At 41.7% G+C, this 21,719-nt stretch overlaps 1 protein-coding gene across 1 annotated transcript in view; it reads right to left on the reverse strand.

The window, feature by feature from the left end:
* The window catches only part of SPAG16 (sperm associated antigen 16), a 587,076-nt gene that overhangs the window by 528,695 nt on the left and 36,662 nt on the right, over positions 1-21,719 (reverse strand). The window contains exons 7-9 of the mRNA XM_075284951.1: positions 13,865-13,982; positions 10,487-10,556; positions 1,445-1,584 (exon numbers count right to left, since the gene is read on the reverse strand). Coding sequence (XP_075141052.1) covers positions 1,445-1,584; positions 10,487-10,556; positions 13,865-13,982 — 328 coding nt within the window. The remainder of the gene's footprint in view (positions 1-1,444; positions 1,585-10,486; positions 10,557-13,864; positions 13,983-21,719) is intronic.

Below are 21,719 nucleotides of genomic sequence, written 5' to 3' on the forward strand. Positions count from 1 at the left end.
TTATTGATTTATTTGTAATTATCCCTCGGATCGTCTTGTTCATTACTTCTCCTGAGTACATACGCAGATTTCTTTAGTGAGAAAATAATTTGTACGGCTTTTATATCACTGGTGGATTATTCCAAAAGTAATCTATTTTATTCCGTCCCTCGTTCATCTCACCGTAACGAGGAGGAGATTATGTTGTGTGTATGTTCTGTCTGACTTACGGGGTAATAATCAGGTACGGCAGATAAGACCTAAAACACACAAGGACAGTTAAAGTGAAAAGAAAAAAAACTAACAAAAACAAGACAAAAAAGCGAGAATCCGTTTTTGGTGGGGGGCTTTTAGGTCTACTCACATAGTGGCACTTGGCACAACTGACGTGGTCATGCCACAGGGACACATCACTCTATCTGGTACATTAGATACAGGCCTACTCAATGGAATGTGAAATAAACAGGTATTTGACCAATTTAGGACTCACCCGACAAGGTTCTTCAGCCATGCGCTAGCCATTGGTATTATGGGCCAGCACACGGCCCTATACACTTTAATGGATCTGCTCACATGACTGTTTTAATGGTCTGTGTGAAAGTTTTGAGAATAAACAGAACATTTCATTTCTTGGGTTGTGCTCACAGACCACTCAATAGACTTATGTTTGTGAATTCGGCAATGTTCCCCAATTGGTTTTTCCAGCAGGACAATGCGCCATGCCACACAGCTAGGTCAATTAATGTGTGGATGAAGGAACACCACATCAAGACCCTGCCATGGCCAGTCCAATCTCTAGACCTGAACCCCATTGAAAACCTCTGGAATGTAATAATGAGGAAGATGGATAGTCACAAGCCATCAAACAAAGAGGAACTGCTTAAATGTTTGTGCCCCGGAGTGGCATAAGGTCACCCAAATACAGTGTGAAAGACTGGTGGAAAGCCAAGACGCATGAAAGCTGGGATTAAAAATCATGGTTATTCCAAAAAATATGAGTTAAAACATTAGTATTGTTGTTTCTAAATGAATATGATCTGGTTTTCTTTACATTATTGACGGTGCAGCTTCTTTTTTATTATTTTGACGATCTCTCATTATAGTCTTCTATTATAGAGGATCTGCTTAGCGTATCTATAATAGATTCAAACTGCACTTTGCTAGTGATTAAAACGGTACTCAACAAATGTCCACATGCTGCCTGCAAACCAGTGCACTCCTCTTTTGGGCCAAAGTACATAGACTGAATCCTAGTAAAATACGCAGGTACTGGGATTAAAGCGTTAATACATTTCACTGACATATTTCCAATTGGTTGTTTGCAAAAATCAAGAAAAAATGTGGCGAGTTTCTCCATCTGTAGTAGGCGTACTCTGATATAATTCAGTCACTGACTCCCAATATTCATGTATAAGTACTGGACCGTAGGTGTTAAGCAGTAACAAATATTCCTTGGTGATCCTACCTTAGGATGTGTCCTTCCGATTTGTTTATTTGGGTCTTTCTCTGCGTTGTATAATGCTACCCCTTCCTGTAACAGTTCTTTCTCCCGAGCCTCCCGAATTGATTTCTGGGTAGGACCATCTTCCTTGGATTTAACTTCTTCTACAAAGGAAAATTTAGTCACAACATAGTAGATATACTGTATACACGTTGAAAGCATTTCTTAAAAGGGATTTTCAGGGCTGAAAATATTTATGACCCATGCAAAACCCAGCACCCCCATCAATCGGTTGTTCTCAGCACCTGATACACAGAAAATGAAACAGGAAGCAGACAGCTCCGTTCTGTGTGCAGTGGCCAGATCAGATTACTACAAGATCAGATCCCAGAAACTATAAAGCAAATAGAGGTGTTGGTTTCCTGGAAAAGAGGTTCCCAGCTCACAGATCCCATCTATACTGGTAGCTTATGTAAATTGAAGACTTTTCCTAAATATAATGCTTTAAAAATTCTGCTTTGTTTGCCTGTTATGTGACCTTATTCCTACATTTCTTTACACAGCATTGATGACCACAGACCTGTGAGATTGCAGTTTTCTGATAAAGCCAAGTCTCTTATCTCTGTATGTAAACTCAGAGATAACACTGCGTTCCTTCTGTACAAGCATCTGCATATTATCTGATCTGCAGAAGTATTGTGAGACTTCTCTAGCCCGTTTAGCATGGGGGGGGGGGGGAGGAGAAATACATAGGGTTGAGCGATCAGGAACGGAAAAGATCGGATTCCGATCAGTGATCGAGTAAATTTCACGATCGCGAGCGGAATTCCAACCCGATCTTTTCCAGCAGGATCGAGGTCAGAGATTATTTCAAGATCGACTCAACCCTCAAGTGACTTGTCCCATAGAGAAGCATTGACTAGGGTTGAGGATCGGGAACGGAAAAGATCGGATCCCGATCGGCAATCGTGAAATTTGCTCAATCGGGATTGGATGGAAAATGATCGGAAATCGGATTTTGAAATCGATCCTGAAATCTCAAGATCGTCTCAACCCTAGAAATACAGGAAGTGAAAAGAAAAGACTTTAACCAGACTGCTGAGACACTAAGATGGGAAACCTCTTTAAATTCTCTGTGTATTAGTTCCTAGTTCCTGAGAACAACCGATCAGTTGGGGTTTGCCATGTGTCGAACTCTTACTGGTGACCTTTTCTTAAGGTAGATCCTCAATATTCTAGCCTGAAAAAACCCTTTAATATTGCTACAATGTCATGTCGATTAGACAGAGCAAGGGCAAAGACAGTACAAAGCATGAAATGAGAAGCAGAAAAGAAAGACTGTAGCTTTCTAAATTATACATTTACTTCTCCCAAGTTGGTTCTTGAATTTTTAAACAAAACTTTGGCAAGCGCATGACACAGCTGGAGGTCTTATACACTGGTGAGAATAAATAGACATATTGGCCTGTGTGGGTAGAAAATATTCTAGTGCCTAGAGCCTAACAGTGTTGCTAAAAAACAAAAGTGGGCAGTGGTGGAGGCAACTCTCAATCTACTGCTTGCCTCCAGCAGAAACATGGAGAGAAAACAATAGGGTGAGACTGTGCTTATGCCCATTATGGATTTCGGCACAGTCTCAGACTATCATTTCCAAACAAAGACATGGGGTCACTTATGTATGCCTGCTCATTCAAAACAGGTGGGGAGAGAGATTGTGGAACAACAAATGATTAATGACTCATTAATTTTTATAACTCACCAAATATGTAATATACTAGAGGGAAGGCCCAGGCAGGGCACTAGACAGGATGACCAGTATAACTGCACCAAGGATATTGCAGTTTGATTTACTTTGAGGTTAACCATAAAGCCTTTCTATTACAAAATCATCCTACACTAAAGAGTCACCGTCTGGATGAAGTAAAAAATGGGTGTTATACAGGAGTACCATACAATTTTTAATTTTTTTTTTTTTTTTTTTTTTTGACGGAAAAACACATTTCTGCTTGTACTGTCACAAAATGTGAAGAATCTGCAGTCAAACAGTTTGATCATTGTAATCATTGTCTGCTATAACAGTTTGTGTCAAATCAATTGCCCAGTGCCATTTCTTACTTGCAACTGTCTGTGCAGACAAAATTGTATCTGGCAAATAGGAATAACACTAATAAAGTGATAGAAAGCCCCGGGCATTTAGGAATGAAATTTTATTTGTAAAGAGTGCTGCAGTCTCTGTAGGAGAAATTACCGAGCGCTGAAGACTAAGCGCTGCTAAGTAAACAGTTGGTAAGGTATAGTGCGGCCTCCGAATCATGGCAGCGAGATAGTACAGATGTAAAATATTTATAAGGGTCCTTGTAATTCTCTTCAGGAACATCATGCCAATATTGTAGTCAACTATTCTGGTATCTGCACTGTAGGGAAGGCCCTACGTACATTTAGATTATTTAAAAAGAGCCTTGTGCTGTATTTCAGGTATGTCAAAAAATGGTCATCTCCGAAATATGGGTTCACTACATGCACATTAAAGGGATCCGATCATTAAAATGTTTTCTTTACTGCCTAACACGCAAAAAAAATGGCCACGCGCATGTGCAGTCAGCTCTGCCCGAGGCCCGACTGCGTGTGCGAGTTTGACCCCAGCGCCAGAAGAAGATGCGGAGAGAGACCTTCCAGAAGAAGATAGAGGCAGCGCTGTAGAGTTCTCTTGCGGCATTGGGGACGCCCCCAGTGCTGTTTGAGCGCCGAGGACCGCCTCCAGTGCTGCGAGATAACTCATTTGCATACTGACGAAAACCGGGATTACTACCGAACGGCGGCGCAGTGAAGACAAAGGTAGGAGAAGAATAGCCTTTCTTAAGGCTATTCCTACGTGTTAGTCAGAAAAAAATAAATAAAAAATTTTAATGATAGGATCCCTTTAATGAGATCAACTGAGGATAAAGTTACTCTAAGGCACAGCTCGAAAGCTGATCCTTCTTGGACATTTAGAGGACCTATCAATTTGTCTGACATGTCTGATTTAGTACATACTTGTATTCCTCCTAATAGAACAATTCTGGGGCATCTTTTCTTATAATTCTAAGTTGGCCTGTTCCACAAAACTAGCAAATATAATGTAAATTGACAACTGATTGTTTACTAGTTAGCAGTGTGTCCATACACAGCCTATGACTGTCCAATCAGTATTGATCGTGCAGTAACACACCGCTTTGGCAAGGGTAATGGTAAATCCCATTTGTCACGTTATTTAAAACATCCCTGTAATGCTGGCAGTCTGTGGCCACTGGCATCCCTGCTCTCCTGACAGTCATACCACCTAATTATTTACTCTCTCCTTTGCCTGCCCTCAGTCTGATTATCACAATGACCCTGTGCCACCTGCCCTGACCTGTGCCCTGGCCTGATTTACTGAATTGCACATGCTTGTCCTTGACCACGTCTCTGACTGCTTTTAGGCCTCGGGCAGAGCAGACTGCGCATGCTCGTGGCCATAACAAAAATGGCCACTTACACAGCTGTGTAAGCAACCATTTTCTTGTGACCAGTGGGCATGCGCAGTCAGCTCTGCCCGAGGCCTAGAAGTTTGAACCCACCTCCGGAAGAAGACACGCAGAGAGGCCGTTCCTGAAAAAGATGGAGATTTCTCTCGCAGCATTGGGGACGCCCCCAGTTCTGTTTGAGTGCTGGGCCCCGCCCCCAGTGCTACAAGACAACTCATTTGTATACAGATGAAAAACGGGATTTCTACTGAACGGCGGCGCGGAGAAGACATCTAAAGGTAGAAGAAGAATAGCCTTTCTTAAGGCTATTCCTACGTGTGATCAAGAAATAAATGTGATTTTAAGGATAGGATCCCTTTAAACGAGGGGGACCAACAATTGTGTCCACCTGTGTATATATGAGCCAACCACCTATACACACACAGATGTCAGCAAACGGAGAAAGCCAGAAAGAAGGGAGCATAAAGAAGGCCTTGAAAATAGATTTCACAGAGCCAGAGTAATAAAGCCTAACACACAATTTATTTATGACAAATGCCGCCAGAAATATCAAAAGTTGTTTGTAAGCCGAGGTACGATTTAAAGAAGATTTCTGTGCTAAAATTATTGATGGCCCATCGGTGAGGATTCAACAACCTAGCACCTCATGGCTGTTCAGCAGCTTATGCAGAGAGACTTGAGCAGGAGGTAGAGATCCGTTCTCTGTGCAGATGCAGAATTGAGTCAGGGCCTCCCATTAAAGTGAATGGGAGCGGATATACAAAAATCCTATTCAGGCCACTACACAGAACAGAGCTGTCTGCTTCCTGCTTCATTCTCTGCGTACCAGCTGATCCTCAGGGGTGCCGGGTGTCAGATCCCCATTGATCTGGTACTGGTGATCTTGGTAAAAATGCATCAATTTGTACATTACTTCCAAATCCAAGTATAACTAGTGTATGATTAATATATACAATGCACTGGTAAATGTGTGCACTGTGCAAAGCATCACCCAGAAGCCAGTCACATAAAGGTCAGCGGAGATTACAACATCATTTACAAGAAATTCTTTCCCTGCTGCAAAAATCCCACTGTATCTACAGCGATAATGAAGACACTAGATGCCGCATTTCTACCATTTTCTGACATCTGTGAAACACATAAAGGCTTTGATAAGCAAACTCATATCATTTGTACAACGCTTTGCCATTTTCATTCTGACAGCTATAAAACCGATAGCGTTGTAAACACGAAAACAGCACAAGTCCTGTCAAAGTTTTTACTTTTTTTTTTTCCTTCCTTCGCAGCCCTACAGGACACCATGTTTTCTGAGCTTTAATAAAGCAAAGAGCGATCTTATAGTCAGCAGAGATCCAGGGCGCATTATTCATCAAATGAGAGCGGGTAGTGTGCCGGCTGCACCGTGTCATGGGGCACTGACTGCCATTCAGCAAAAAAGGCTTGTGTTAAACATAAGGACATGAAAGATGTCGAAACCGCATGGATCTGACAACGACGCCTTGCCTAATGTTTGTTCTTTGTAGGAAAAAGCAAGTTGGTTCCTGGAAATAAAGATCAATGCCATCACTGAGCTCTGCTGCACATGAGAAAGAACTAGTCTGAGCGTCAGTGGTCCGGATTAATTGAAAATAATCTGAAGTTTGGAATGTTTATGTTGGAACTCCCAGTTAACTTTTTTGCTTTGCTATTGTGTCCGGGAGCGATTGATGAATATCTTTGTAATGAACTTAATTAACTGATAAAAAAAAAAAAAAAAAAAAAAGGTAAAATAGAAACCAGGCTGTAAAATTTCCGTAGCAATACTATGAGTTGTGTGGGGAATCGCTCAGGTAGATGCTACTGGGTTGCACACTAGTTCAGGCTTTATTCACTTGCAGTGCATTAACTGCCTTTGCAAAGGCATATATAAAAAAACAAAAACCTTCTCAGATGAGAACTAACTAAACATGAGAAAACTTTTCCCTGACTATATAGGAGCCTGGCTACCAGACATCCACCTTGGCAACAATAACGGGTGGCACAGTACCTGCTTCGTAGGTTCGGTCTGGACAGATCAGCTCTATCAGTGTGGTGCCACACTCCTAGTCTTCACACACAGACTATTATCAGGTCTTGATTACACAGCTGACCTCCCTGGTGTGAGTCTTTACCAAACACCCTTTAGCTGCCTGGCTGGGACATACCTGTTCTCCCACACCACACCCTTCACTCTCTCACAGTTGTTACTAAGGAATATCCATACACATTTGTATTGCCAGTAAGAAAAGTTGTAGCATTTGCTAAGGGGTGAGGGTCATTTCAAATGGCTGTATCTCCGCTTTTATACAAACATGAAAATGGTGTAGGTATCACACAATAGCTGGGATTCTCAGCTTTCATATGCTGCAAAGACAGTTGTCTGTAGTAGGCTGTTTTAACTAGAGTACCGTATATACTCGAGTATAAGCCGACCCGAATATAAGCTGAGGCCCCTAATTTTACCACAAAAAACTGGGAAACTTATTGACTCGAGTATAAGCTGAGAGGGGGGGGGGGGGGAATGCAGCAGCTACTGGAAAATTTCAAAAATTAAATGGTCTGCGTTTTTGGGTGCAGTAGATGCTGGGTGCTGGGGAAGGGGAGGGGGTGTTTTGGTTGTCTGTCTGCCCCTTCCCTAATCTTGAGGACTGGGTTTTATTTCCCCCCACTTGGAATTCAGCCTGGCTGAATATAGGGTATCTGCGGTGCTCCTATTAACCCCTTCCCGACGGAACAGGAGCACTGCAGATCCCCTATATTCAGTAGACCAGGCACTGTCAGACACAGGGATACCTAATGTGTTTGTGTTTCACAGTTATTTTCTACTTTTATATGTATTCTAGGGAAAGTACAACTTTTATTTACTTTATTTTTTTATTATATTTTTTAAAGCTTCTTTCCCCCCCCCCCCCCCCCCCACTATTTTAGGGGAGATTCAATACATTACTATTGCGGCTGGTCATAGACCCCCCCCCTTCCCAAAAAGAAAATATATATATATATATTTTTTTTTTTTTTTGCTTGACTTGAGTATAAGCCGAGGGGGGCTTTTTCAGCACAAAAACTTTGTTGAAAAATTTGGCTTATACTCGAGTATATACAGTAATCTCTGTGTTCTCTCTAGCCAGTACTATCATTTTGCTCGGTGGCATAGAACCAGAGATACAGCGATTTGAAGAGAGTATCCCCTCCCCCTTTGGTAAATGCTACAGCTCTACATACGGCATTATATGTGTACAGGGCAGATCACCAATATAACACCCCACTTTTTTTTTTTTTTTTTAAATTGAACTCAAACAACATTTATTGTAAGATAATGTCAATAACAATAATTGTGTATATAGATGAACTAATTTAAAGTGATTCTCAACATTAATGAAGACGATAAATTGTTGATCAGTGGGGTCTGAACACCAAGACCCCATAATCCTGAAAACAGGGGTGGTTTACCCCTCACTGTGAATACAGCTGCTGGACATAGATGCACCCCAGTCCCCATCCACTTCAATAGGAGTACCGGAGATAGACTGAGTACAGAGAACAGGAGTGGCAGCGCATCTTGTCCACAAGGTGGTTTGGCTGCTTTTTCACAGCGAGGGTGAAAAACCCATTCTTAGGATGGGTCTCAATAGTCAGATCTTTATTCATCAGTAATTTATTCTCTATCCTATGGATAAATAAGCTTTGCGGCAGAAAACGTTTGAACTTTTTTTTTTTTTTTTTTTTGTAGCTCGTGCAACAATGCGGCCAAGCCCAGCAGGTAAGCTGCATGGTTTAGATGTACCAGTGTAAAAATTGGTCAAAGTAACTCAACCAATGGATTGTATAATCTTAGACAAGACCGTCCAATGACGCACCAGATTTATCATCCAACATCAACTACTGTGATAAATCTGGCACATTTTAGACTGTCTAGGGTAAGTTTAGACGGTCTACCTATTAGCCTGGATTACCAAATCTGTCCAATGTCTATTTTGTATTTTATAGATCTTAAAGTTAAAGTACAGTATAAGAAAATACAATACACCTTTCTCCAATTACAGTCTACAGAGCTATATGAATCTGACAATCCCAGCACCTAACCTTCCAGGTCACCAACAAACATTCATGTCAAAATACTACAAGAGTGTGAATGAGAACTATATGGTGATAACTACCGAATGACTACAGAACTCATTTGCAAGCGGTGTGCAGTGAAACCACATTCATCCCCATAGACTATAATGGGGTCCGTGTGCTTGCCGCCAGATCTCTGCAGGGAACATGCAGACAGGAAAGTAGTTCACAATCTACTTTTCTGTCCGCATGACTCATGCGGAGACCGTGCGGAAAGCACACGGATCCCATTATAGTCTATGGGGATCAGTGTGGTTTCACTGCACACCGCTTGCAAATGCGTTTGGTAGTCCGTTAGGGGGGAGGGTCACCATGCAGACTCCCTGAATGGATTACCAAATGCAGATGTGAACCGAGGGTAAACGATCCTCAAATACTTGGTCCATTACCTAGTGAACATTAACAACAAGTCCAGCTGACGGTCAGAATACTGTAACCCTTGAGCTCCATTATTCTCCATAGTCCACTAGTCCCTGTTGCAAGCAGAATGCTGTAACCCTTGCAGCTCCATATTACTCCACAGCCACCAAACCCTTATCTGACTAGATACTGACCTATGGCTACTTTTTCATTAAAAGGTTATTGTTCTCCTGACAGGAAAACGGGCATGTCTGACAACTGGGTATTGTACATCTCTGTAAATCAGGCAGGGGGTAACAATTTATGATATTTAGACTGCTGGACATCAAAAGAGATGAAAAAAGTACTGTAAGAGTTCTGCAGGTTCCTTCCATCCATGGGCTCTGTGGCACTTGCCAAATCTTTTTCCATTGTAGGTAGGATATTAGAAAAAAACATATTATACTACTTTTTGGTGAGTGAAGCTTCAGAATTGCACTTCATGACACAGTGCTGTACTTGGTATTGCTCTCTGCTGTATACATAGACAGGGCATGCAGGCTATAACAGTCAGCAGTACCCCAACATTAATAGGCCCCACACAATATATATTAGGATGCGCAAGACCTCTTAGTACTTGTTACTGTAATGTTGATGTTTTGTGTAGTTTATTATGTGCTTATAGTTATGTCTGACTGATTGAGATAGATGGATGGATGGATGGATGGATGGATGGATGGATGGATGGATGGATAGATAGATGGATAGAGGTAGATGGATAGATAGAGGTAGATGGATAGATAGAGGTAGATGGATAGATAGAGGTAGATGGATAGAGGTAGATGGATAGACAGAGGTAGATGGATAGAGGTAGATGGATAGAGGTAGATGGATAGAGGTAGATGGATAGATGATAGATAGATAGATAGATAGATAGATAGATAGATAGATATCAGATAGATACATAGATAGACAGATAAATATCAGATAGATAGAGAGATGGATGGATAAATATCAGATAGATAGATAGATAGATAGATAGATAGATAGATAGAGACATAGACAGATAGATATCAGATAGATAGATTACCATTTTTCACAGGAAGATCAACTTTATTTCCAGATTCCAAACTCTTTAAGGTCGCCTGCAGCCCAGTCACCTGGAGAGAAATCACATCTGTATGAGTATTTATAACAGACCTGCTGCCATCTAGCAAAGAGATGAAATTAGTAGATTTCCATTATTTTAGGTTGAGGTGACGGAAGAAAAGAATTTTTGTTAAAAGGCAAAATGCACATGAAGAATACAGTCTGTAGAAAATACCTTCCAGGAGAACATATTGCTATCAAAACTGCATTAATCTGCCCTCAATATGACCAGACAGACGCCCAATAACCAAGCACTATGCAACGTGAAAAGACTGGACTATGTGAGATAGTGGCATCCGGTACACTGGAGAGCAGATAATATTCTTAGATATGGATATCTGAGACACTTCAGTTTTAAAGGGAAGTTATCTACAGGTTGACGGCTCCAATAACCATTCCTACAAGTAATAATGTCTGCATGTAGTTATGTAGCACCAATACAGAAAGAAATGTATCCGACCAGTGTTATGGAAAAAAAAAAAAAAAAAAGGTACCGTAGTACCAGCTTTATCATATTAAAAAGCTTATGAATATACTGAGGATGACATCCACATAGAGTGACCACCACTAATGGGAGCCTGGCACTGGTATAGGTCAATAATAACCTGGTGTAAAGGGCACAAATAGTACTTTCATCAATAATATGAGGAACAAGCAAAAAAAAAAAAAAAATTATATATATATATATATATATATATATATATATATATATATATATATATAAAGGTGGGGACTGTGACACACATACACATTAGGTATCCCTGTGTCTGAAAGTGCCTGGTCTACTGAATATAGGGGATCTGTAGTGCTCCTGTTCTGTCGGGAAGGGGTTAATAGTAGCACCGCTGATACCCTATATTCAGCCAGACTGAATTCCACGTGGGGGAAGAAAAAACCCCAGTCCTCAAGCTCAGGGAAGGGGCAGACAGACAACCAAAACACCCCCTCCCCTTCCCCAGCAACTACTGCACCCAAAAAGCATTTTAATTTTTGAAATTTTCCAGTAGCTGCTGCATTTCCCCCCTTGGCTTATACTCGAGTCAATAAGTTTTCCAGTTTTTTGTGGTAAAATTAGGGGCCTCGGCTTATATTCGGGTCGGCTTATACTCGAGTATATACGGTAGTTTACAATGTCAGTACACCAGTCGGGCACACCAGTGTACTCAGAAGGTGTATGGCCAGATAAGAGGACTTACCTGGTAGTAGCAGAAAGGAGTGACAGCTGAACATTGATGAAAACTGCAAGAAAATGACACACTGCTAGCTATATTCAAGGGGTCTATTGCTAGTATATACTGCCTTCAGATTGGGCGGTGGAATAATGCCCTTTAATGAGAGTCTTACAGCTATGTGTAAGGAGTAGGCAACTAAGACCTCACAGTGGCATCTCCCAACTGACCCACTCCTAGACCTCTCACACAGCCAGCCTGTACCCTGCTACGCACTGACCAGAGGCAAGTACCTCAAAACAGCTGTCTGAAGATGGGTCCTTCTTCCTCTTGTAAGAGTTATTCTGGTTTGGCTAATAATTCCCAGTGTAATTATGTTTTATGAAGAATCAAGCATCAATCTAAAGGGGGCTACCTGCCAAAATGCACATATGTCTTTTCCATCAAGGAGGTCGTATTTGCATATTCCTTACCCAGAATTCATAGCAGGGCATGCATGGTCTAAGTGTCTGCACCGACTCACGGTACAAATGAGCAGAAGTGTATACCTTCATGTAATACACTGCATATAAACTCTGGGTCCAAAAAACACATTGAACCATATGGTTCTTTACAGGAGATGGATATATATTGAGCTTTCTATGATTGTATACCAGGTATCTCAACCACACAAGGGGCACATTCATGAGACTAATTATGCATGGAAAAAAAGCACAATTTTTGGTGCAGATCTCGGCAATAAAGGGATCAATTCACAAGGGGAAAAACCGGTTTGGTGCAGGTGAACCGAACCTAATCTACTAGTGGGATTGGGTTGATATGCTTGACTTTGGCTATTAACTTCCTTTAAAAGCCCAGATTTTGTTAGAAATAGAACTTGGACCTCTGCAATTGCTACTGTGAGGTTGTCAGTCTTTGTTTCCATGTGTGTTCTCTTTTGTGTTCTGTCTTCCTGGGTCTTTATTAGTCCACTTCCGTCTTTCCCTCACTGCTGGCTATTCAGTATTCCTGGTAGTTAAGGTGTTTCTACTCATTCCTGTTTATCATTTTATATGACCCCCTGGATCCATTTCCTGACAACATTCCTGCCTTCTGAATCTGCTCCTATGTTCCTTTCTGTTACGACTCCTACTTGCCTCCTAGACTTCTCTCCATTGAATTGATCCATTTGTACCATGCTGACCTCTCACTACCAAACTGGATTGTTGACTATTCTCCTGCCTGGTCCATTTGTACTCCACAGACCTCTTGTTACCGACCGGACCGATGACCAAGAGATTACACTGTCGCTGCCTGAGGCTTAGCGACTCCTGCTACTACGAGTGCTTTCAGATCATCTTCCAGGTCCAACACAGGTCTGGTGAGTTATTCTTCTCTGTGAGACACTAGTAGAGCAGACTGTGCATGCCGGCGGCTATAGTTTCAAGGCCGCAATTGCACGCATGCGCAGTCGGCTCTACTAGTGTCTCATTGGCAGAGCCAACTGTGCAGGAGTCGGAGGTGACGCCGAAGAAAGACGACGAAAGAAGGGGAGGATCCCACTGAAGATAGAGGCGTCACTGGAGCCTGTTCTCAAGCAACAGTGGGGGATGCCCCCATCGCATTTCCAGTGATGGAGCCCACCCCCATCGCTGCCAGAGAACTAATTTGCAGACCGGTAAAAAACGGTATTTCTAAGGAACGGCGCGGTGGAGATCACATCTAAAGGTAAGAGACGAATAGCCTTTCTAAAGGCTATTCCGACGTCTTATCCACAAAAGAAAAAGGGTATTAATGGTAGAATCCCTTTAATAGCTGCTAACTCTATCTAAAGGAATCTGCCAAGACCAACCCCACCACTATGGGCTCTGGTGAGTACGTCCGGAGGCTGGACTTGGCTCTGTTGTGAGGTGCACGGTGCTGGGTGCGCTGACCATAGTTTCTAGTAGAACCTGGTTTTCTGGAACTAACCTTGTCTGTCTCAGTTTTGCTCACAACCGATCGCCTTTTAAAAGGGTGCTCTTCAATAAGTACGGGACTGAGCACAGGGAACCCCACCACAAAAAGGAAAGCAAACCAGTTTTGGGATATACAGCCATTATTTAACACTACATAGCCATGTTTATTCATCACACTGTGACAAGCGCAATTAATACAACAAAAGTCATCACCTCTCCGACGGCTCGATCCCTCTCTAGACTGGTCAGCATCTTCTGCCGAAGGACTGTTTGGTATTTCTCATGGAGCTGCCTGAGCAATGGCTCATAGGATGCATAATGTGCCTTCAACCTTGAAGAAAAGAGAAGAATTCAAACATATAAAACCAAGTGACCTTTCAAGGAGGCAGGCAGCAATGAAGACAGCACCGAGATTACGCAAATCAGCCTCCAAAGGGCTCATCATTCACATTATTATTATTGAAAATGTATCTTTTGTGTGCAAAAATAGGTTGCAAGACATCTCCAAAGGCGACCCCTCTGCCAGTGAAAGGAACATATGCTTCAATGACATGCAGTATGTATGCTGTAATAAAAGATTACACGTACAGAAGAAGGCAATGTACTATATAAACCTATGCAAGTAATAACAGCGCTGTTCCCACAGCAACCAAGAATAATCGAAGTGCAGGAAAAAAAATGCTGGAAAAAGTCACAAAGCATCTGGTTGTAGCCAATGTAAAAAATATATATGTCCGGCAGAAAGAAAAGACCTTATGTGCAGTTAGCAAACTTTAACTTGACATTTAATGCATAAGATACTACAAAGAAGCAAACATTACCCTGACATTTTCAATGACATGTAATGTGGGAACCAAAACCCACCAAACTCTGCTACAATTCTAATACTTTATTAGATTCTTTACCGCCATGCGATGTCACTAGCTACAAAATCTTTTACATTCAAAACTCTGCAAAGCAAAACTTTAATAAAAAAAAAATGCGTCTATATCTCTATCATCATATAGTCTGAAAGTAGGTATCCTTCTGCATCAAAACAGGTCTTTAACACTTCCTCAATAATAAGATTTTTGGCAAAAATAATGCTTGCTTAAATTTATACCATGGTAGACTAAAAAGGAGTTTCAATTTGATCATGTAAAGGGAGGTATTCAGGGTACTTGCAGTACAAACAATTCAGCCAAAAAAGGTAGTGAAGTGTCAATAGTGTATTGTTATCAATTAAGAAAACCACGGGAGTGAACAAAAGAGAAATCTAAATCCTATCAATATTTGGTGTGACCTTTGCCTTCCTTCACTTCTTCTAGTTACATTTTCAGACAGTTATTAAAGAGGACCTTTCACCTCTTGGGGCACATGCGGTTTTATACACCGCTAGAAAGCCAACACTGCACTGAATTCAGCGCACTGTTGGCTTTCACAATCTGTGTTGGTACCGTAGCTCTTCAGTGTCAGAAGGGCGTTCCTGACAGTCAGTCAGGAACGCCCTTCTTCACAGCAGTGTCTATAGACGAGTACTGGGGGGGGGGGCGTTCCTCCCCGCTCTCATAGTACAGCGCTATAGGCACTGCTGTGAAGAAGGGCGTTCCTGACAGTCAGTCTGACAGTGAAGAGCAACAGTACCGGCACAGATCGTGAAATCCGACAGTGCGCTGAATTCAGCGCACTGTCGGCTTTCTAGCGGTATATAAAACCGCATGTGCCCCAACTGATGAAAGGTCCTCTTTAATCCAAAAGCAAGGAACAGTATACAACAGCCACAATCCCCCAAACACCCTACATATGAAACTTACATCTTATGAAACTTTGGGGAAAAAAAATTGTGCTTTGGATTCAATTGTTAGCAGCAGAACAGTGGTCATATTCTGCAGATCCATGCACTGATGCAGTGAAGAACCATAGTGGTCAGATACTAAATTATTGAGATTACTAAAAGGATTAAGTGTTTTGAAAAGATACAGTATAAATATGGAACTTGAAACTTCTGGGCCCCAATGCAAAATTGACATCAAAAGTGTCCCAAGTACTTGGGGCCTGACGACAACCATAACAGTGCTATAAATACATTATTATGTAAAGCACCATGGAATTAATGGTGCTATATAAATAAATAATAAATAATAGTAATAATAATGTATTTCTAGCACTGCTATGGTTGTCATCAGGCCCCAAGTGTGACTGCACCCTCCTATGGTTGCACCCATTCACTAGGACTGTGATGTGGTTTCCTTGGTGCAGCCTATAGAAATATACAAGCCGACTCTTGGTCATTGTTAGTCCTGGCACACAACTGAGAACACGGTACTGTCAGGTGTCTACGCTACAATACAGGAGCGTAAAACAGCTGTAACACAGTGATTTTCCTTGCTTCATTCACAGTGAATGCTTTATTAACCTACCTGTCATGAAATGACACCGGCAGACTTTAGTAGAAGCCTCTGCATCATTTCTAAATCACTTTGCACATTGATATTGGAGCATATTGCACAGGCTTGCTACCAAATTAGCAGATATTTTGTCCTCCTGGCTCTCCAACAGACTCATAAATAATTCAGAAGCAGATTTATAATAAATCCCACTGAAATCAGCTGGATTGTTTCCATCAGTAATTCCAGGGGCTTATTTGTATAGACTTTCATTGTAGGTTGGAGAAGTCACTTATAAACAATCCTATACATAACCAGAGAGGCAGTAAATTGTACAACACTTGGCTTGCTTTTTAGCTTCTTGCTGTATAACAATAGAACTTTACATTTTGCGGATTCAAATTTACATGTTGTGTATCCCAAGTGCTTGTAAATCTATTTTAGGGTCTGTCTCTTCTGTTATGAATGGCTGTATGCAGGGGTGGGAGTGGGGAGAAAGGATAGTCGGTGCAGAAATCCTTAAGACAATGCAGAGGAAGGAAGAAGAAGAATAAAACCAAAGAATATGCAGAATAATCTCCTTGGTGTTTATTACTGTCCATAAGGGCTCCTACCTGCTGTCAGGACTCTTAAAGGGAGTCCGTCACCAGAACTGAGCAGATCTACCTGGTAAGGATGCTCTTTGGAGCAATGGCAACACTCCTGTTGCTCCAAAGAGTAGGTATAGTAACAAAAACAGCGGTCCAGATTCATAAGGGGAAACACTGTTTGGTTCAGGTATCCCTAACCTATCTCTCTATAGAGCTGGGTTCCTGTGACAGATTGCCTTTAAGACTAAGGCAGAAAAGTTGTCCTGGGCACTGAAACTCACATTGAATTTGCATCGGTGGACTGTCCAGAGTTTGGACTCAACTTTTTTTTTTTTTTTTTTTTTTTTTTTTTTTTTAACAGGGGATCAAGTTACTCTTACCCTTCGGTCACATCTCTGTTTGTATTCCGCTTGAGGACCCCCCTTCCCAAACACAATACCAAACGCAATTGCAAGCGCTGTGCCGTGAAAGCACATGGACCCCATAGACTATAACCGGGTCCGTGTGCTTGTCATGTGCTACCCACACGAATCATGCGAACAGAAAAGTAGATTGTGAACTACTTTCCTGTCCTCATGTTCTGTGCGGAGATCTGGCAGCAAACACACAGACCCCATTATAGTCTATGAGTATCAGTGTGCTTTTACTGCACAGCGCTTGCAATTGCATTTGGTATTCCATTTGGGGGGTCCCCCGTGCGGACTCCCCTGGACAGAATACAAACGCAGATGTGAACCAACCCTAAGGGTGAATTCACACTGAGTAAACGCTAGCTTATTCTGAACGTAAAACACGTTCAGAATAAGCGGCGTCTAAAGCAGCTCCATTCATTTCTATGGGAGCCGGCATACGAGCGCTCCCCATAGAAATGAATGGGCTGCTTCTTTCACTCCGTGCAGTCCCATTGAAGTGAATGGGGAATGCCGGCGTGTACGCTCCGGCATGAGCAGAGCTTGCCGTATACGCCGGCACTCCCCATTCACTTCAATGGGACTGCACGGAGTGAAAGAAGCAGCCCATTCATTTCTATGGGGAGCGCTCGTATCCCCGCTCCCATAGAAATGAATGGAGCTGCTTTAGACGCCGCTTATTCTGAACGTGTTTTACGTTCAGAATAAGCTAGCGTTTACTCAGTGTGAATTCACCCTAAGACAGGATTAGACCAAATGTTTATTTCAATCACATATACAATCACATCCATTGGTCACATGCAAAGTTGTAGCTCAATCGCATTCAAATGAATGAGGCAAAACGAATACTAAGCACAAAAACTATATAGTGTACAGTGTCGAGCTTGGTAAGTTGTATAGAGGCCACAACTACCAATATAGCCCTGGACAATCCATTTAAACGATGTAGTTGTGCAGTTTTTGTATGCCCTTGTTTGTTGACTGCTCAATTTAAAAAAAAATTTAAAAAAATCTGAAATAAAATGTATGATTTATTAAATAAAAAAAAATATATATATAAAAAAATAAACAAACACCCCATACACACAAAAACAACACACGGCAAAAAACAATAGGTTGGTCCCATCTCCCTGTAAAAGATAAGTTTTGAGTAATTTTGTTTCATGGCAATGTAGTTAACTGGATGGCATCATTATACGGTACACATTCGATGGGGCTGCCATCTCCGTTAATCTTTCTGAGATCAAGTACTGAAATATCCACAATAGCTTTAAAATACCGGCCAATATCCCTCCGGCTATTTACAAAGTGTAAACCAGACAGTCTAAAGATGAAACGTGTTTCTTTCGATACACTTGTAAGTCGCCTACAACTGGTTGGCTTACTGTGCCAAAATGTTAATGTCTTATGCTGTTAAATCTCTTCCCTTTTAAGTGGTACCCCTTTCCGCAAAGCCACTTGCCGCCGTTGAGTTAAAGGGGTTGTCTCATCACAAGGATTCTATCTATACTGCTTGTTAATGTGGATGTAAGACTTTTCCTAAATGCATTGCTTCAGCAAAACTGCTTTGTTTGTCCACTATCTTAATTTATTCACTTCATTGTTGTTACTGCGTTTCTATGGCCCTTGGGATTATCTGCTCAAATGTCAAGTGACGTAGCTGCCTGCTCTGTGGGGGGGGGGCTAAGTGCACGGGAGCGAGCCTGTGTCTGTAGCTGTTCCTGTGTCTACACCACACGTGACCTAGCTTCCTGCTCTCAGATAGAGGAGGAGGGAAGAGAGCGCTTCTTTCTTATATAAAACAGTCTAAATTCTAGTGGGCTAAAGGACCTGGTCCCTTAGCCCATTAGGATTTAGCCAAGAACAAGCTAAACCCAAGTGTTATAGGACCTTTGATGACATCACAGGCCCTTCAATCGTCCCATAGGATCACGCTATGTGGGAGTGGAGCTAAACTGGTGGTAGTCGGACAGTGTAGCTTTGCATATGAAACCCCGCCCACCAATTGACATCGAAAACCAGGAAGAAAGAAGTATTTGCGGCAGCGAAGACTGGTGAGTAAGGGACATGGGAATACCCCTTTAGGCTGAGTTCACAGAGTTTTTTTGGCGCAAAATCCGCCTCCAAAAAACGCCTCCCATTGACTTCAATGGGAGCTGTTCACTTTTTTCTGCTAGCATTTTTTTCCCACTCACGGAAAATTGAGGATTGAGGAAAATGGTGAGGAATTTGGTGTGGAATTTCAGCGCTGAAAAAGAAGCCTCCTATTGACTTCAATGGGTTCCTTTTTCTGCTAGCAAAGTAAAGACGTTGTGGCTGACTCAGCCGTGGAATCTGCCTGAAGATAGGTCATGTTTTTTTTCCTGCTAGTTGAAAGGGAAAAAAAAAAAAAAAAAAAAACACGCTAGTGGAAAAAAAAACTGCTAGGATTCCCATTGAAATGAATGGGAGGTGGGTTTTTTTTTTAGATGGATTTTGCATCAATATCCACCTGCAAAAAATGCTGCAAACTGACCCTAATGCATCCTCTGTACATAGTATGAGTTATTATAATACCAATAATAATAATAATATTATTATTATTATTAGAGATGAGCGAGTACTATTTGGAACGGCACACACCCATAGGAATGAATGGAAGTGGCCGGCACGCAGACTTTGCCAGCGGCCGGCTGCTTAACCCTCTGCATGCCGGCTGCGTCTATTCATTCCTATGGGTGCGTGCTATCCGAAACGGGAGTTTTGAATAGTACTCGCTCATCTCTAATGATAATAATAATAATAATAATAAATAATAATAATTCACCACACATATAAAATCCTACTGATATAACACTTCAGTAGATCATCATGTTCCATTTTATTAGCTGCTAACACATATACAGTTATTTTTTTTCTACACAATTATACATATTGGAAAAATCTGACATTTTTTTCCCCGTAGAAGGACTAAATATCTGAGCCGTGGGTTTCGGTTTTGAGCTACGGCGGGTCGGCACGCGAATTAGCCCTATTCAACGGGGCTAATCGTTTGGTGAACGCTTTCTGAAAGTTCAGCTCTGTATATTGTCAGTCTCTGAGCTCAACCAAAAAGTGTCTCGGCCTAGTACGGAAAAAAAAAACGTTGAAGTTTTCAAACACGGCTGATACAGAATCCAGAGCAATATCTCAGCAGCCTCCAGTGCAAAACTTGAAAGCTTTGAAATCCAGAACTTTCATGGATGACTAGCCCGAGGAGGAAATAGTTTTTCTACAGTCCCATCTTCTCCAAGACGACTACACTCCAGCAGCGACTTCTAATTGATTTTAACTTTTGTTTTGCCTGTCCTAAGGGTGGCTAATACTTTGTCACTTATTCCAGAATAGAGTAACACGGGAAGAGCAAAGAGCTCCGAAAATAAATGACAAGGTTTTTTCATATTTTAATCAAAATCATTGTGTTCCCTGGAGGGGATGACAGCTCCATTTCTTTATCTGCAGAACTCAAACAGTGATCCGCACAGTGCTACACCGAGGAAAAAAAAAAAAAGCGAAATGTAATTTGATCAATAAGAGATTATAGAAAGATATGACAAGATGGGGTTTGTGGGGTTTAGTGACGAATTGAAGAAGCATTAATACGAGAGGCGGCGGACGCTGTCACTACCGTTTCTTCAGAAAAAGAGTGAATTAAAACGCTACCTGCAGTATGAAAGTCAATAGCACCGGCGTCATTGATTAGTAAGCCATAGCAAAGGAAGACGTGATCGAGACTGCAGGAGAAGAGCGCTGCCATCCTCTAACGATAATTAAGACTACTTTATCTTCAGTCACATCCCTGTCACTCAGGCAGCTTACAGGATACAAAGCGTATATAGTGAAGGGAAACTTCAGTTTGAAGTCATTTTAAAAGTTTCTTAGGAAACGACATAAGACAGCAATAACTTTCACTAATGTTTCTTTTAATAAGAAGCCATTTATAATGAACAAGTCTAACCTAAAAGTACAGGAGTAGCCATCCTCAGCTTTCCTTTCGGTCAGACATGTCCAGGTATGTGTGTTACTAGATAATTAGCTTTTGGAGACAACACTGATTAGCTTTATTGTATCACACTCTGAAATTCTGCAAGCGTCTGTGGCCGCCCAGTGGTTGTGTTGGTCATTGCGGCTTTTAAAGCTTTTTGAGATATGCCATATTTAAAGGGTTTCTTTCATTGAAATCACATTTTTTTGTTGATCACACGTAGGAATAGCCTTAAGAAAGGCTATTCTTCTCCTACCTTTAGATGTCTTCTCCGCACCGCCGTTCGGTAGAATTCCGGGTTTTCTTCGGAATGCAAATGATGAGTTCTCTTGCAGCACTGGGGGCGGGCCCTAGAACTCAAACGGCACTGTGGGCGTCCCCAATGCTGCAAGAGAACTCTCCAGCGCCGCCTCCATCTTCTACAGGAACGGTCTCTCCCTGTGTCTTCTGTCCTGGCTTTCAATCTTCCCAGGCCACATAAAATGGAATAAATTCTTAGATCTACTATCTGTATCTGAAATAAGGAGACCGTTTTTACTATTTCTGTGATCCTAAGACAGATCAGAGCGACAGTGTGAACGTAGACTTGGACTATTGAGGCAAAGGGACTGTCCCTGCACTGAGCCCTCTTGTTGCTGCTCACTGTTTCAGAGAGAACTTGCTAGGGTTACTTCTATCTTGGGGGCCCTTATGAGCTGA

The sequence above is a fragment of the Leptodactylus fuscus genome, chromosome 8 (genome assembly GCF_031893055.1).
Source record: "Leptodactylus fuscus isolate aLepFus1 chromosome 8, aLepFus1.hap2, whole genome shotgun sequence".
Taxonomy (NCBI): domain Eukaryota; kingdom Metazoa; phylum Chordata; class Amphibia; order Anura; family Leptodactylidae; genus Leptodactylus; species Leptodactylus fuscus.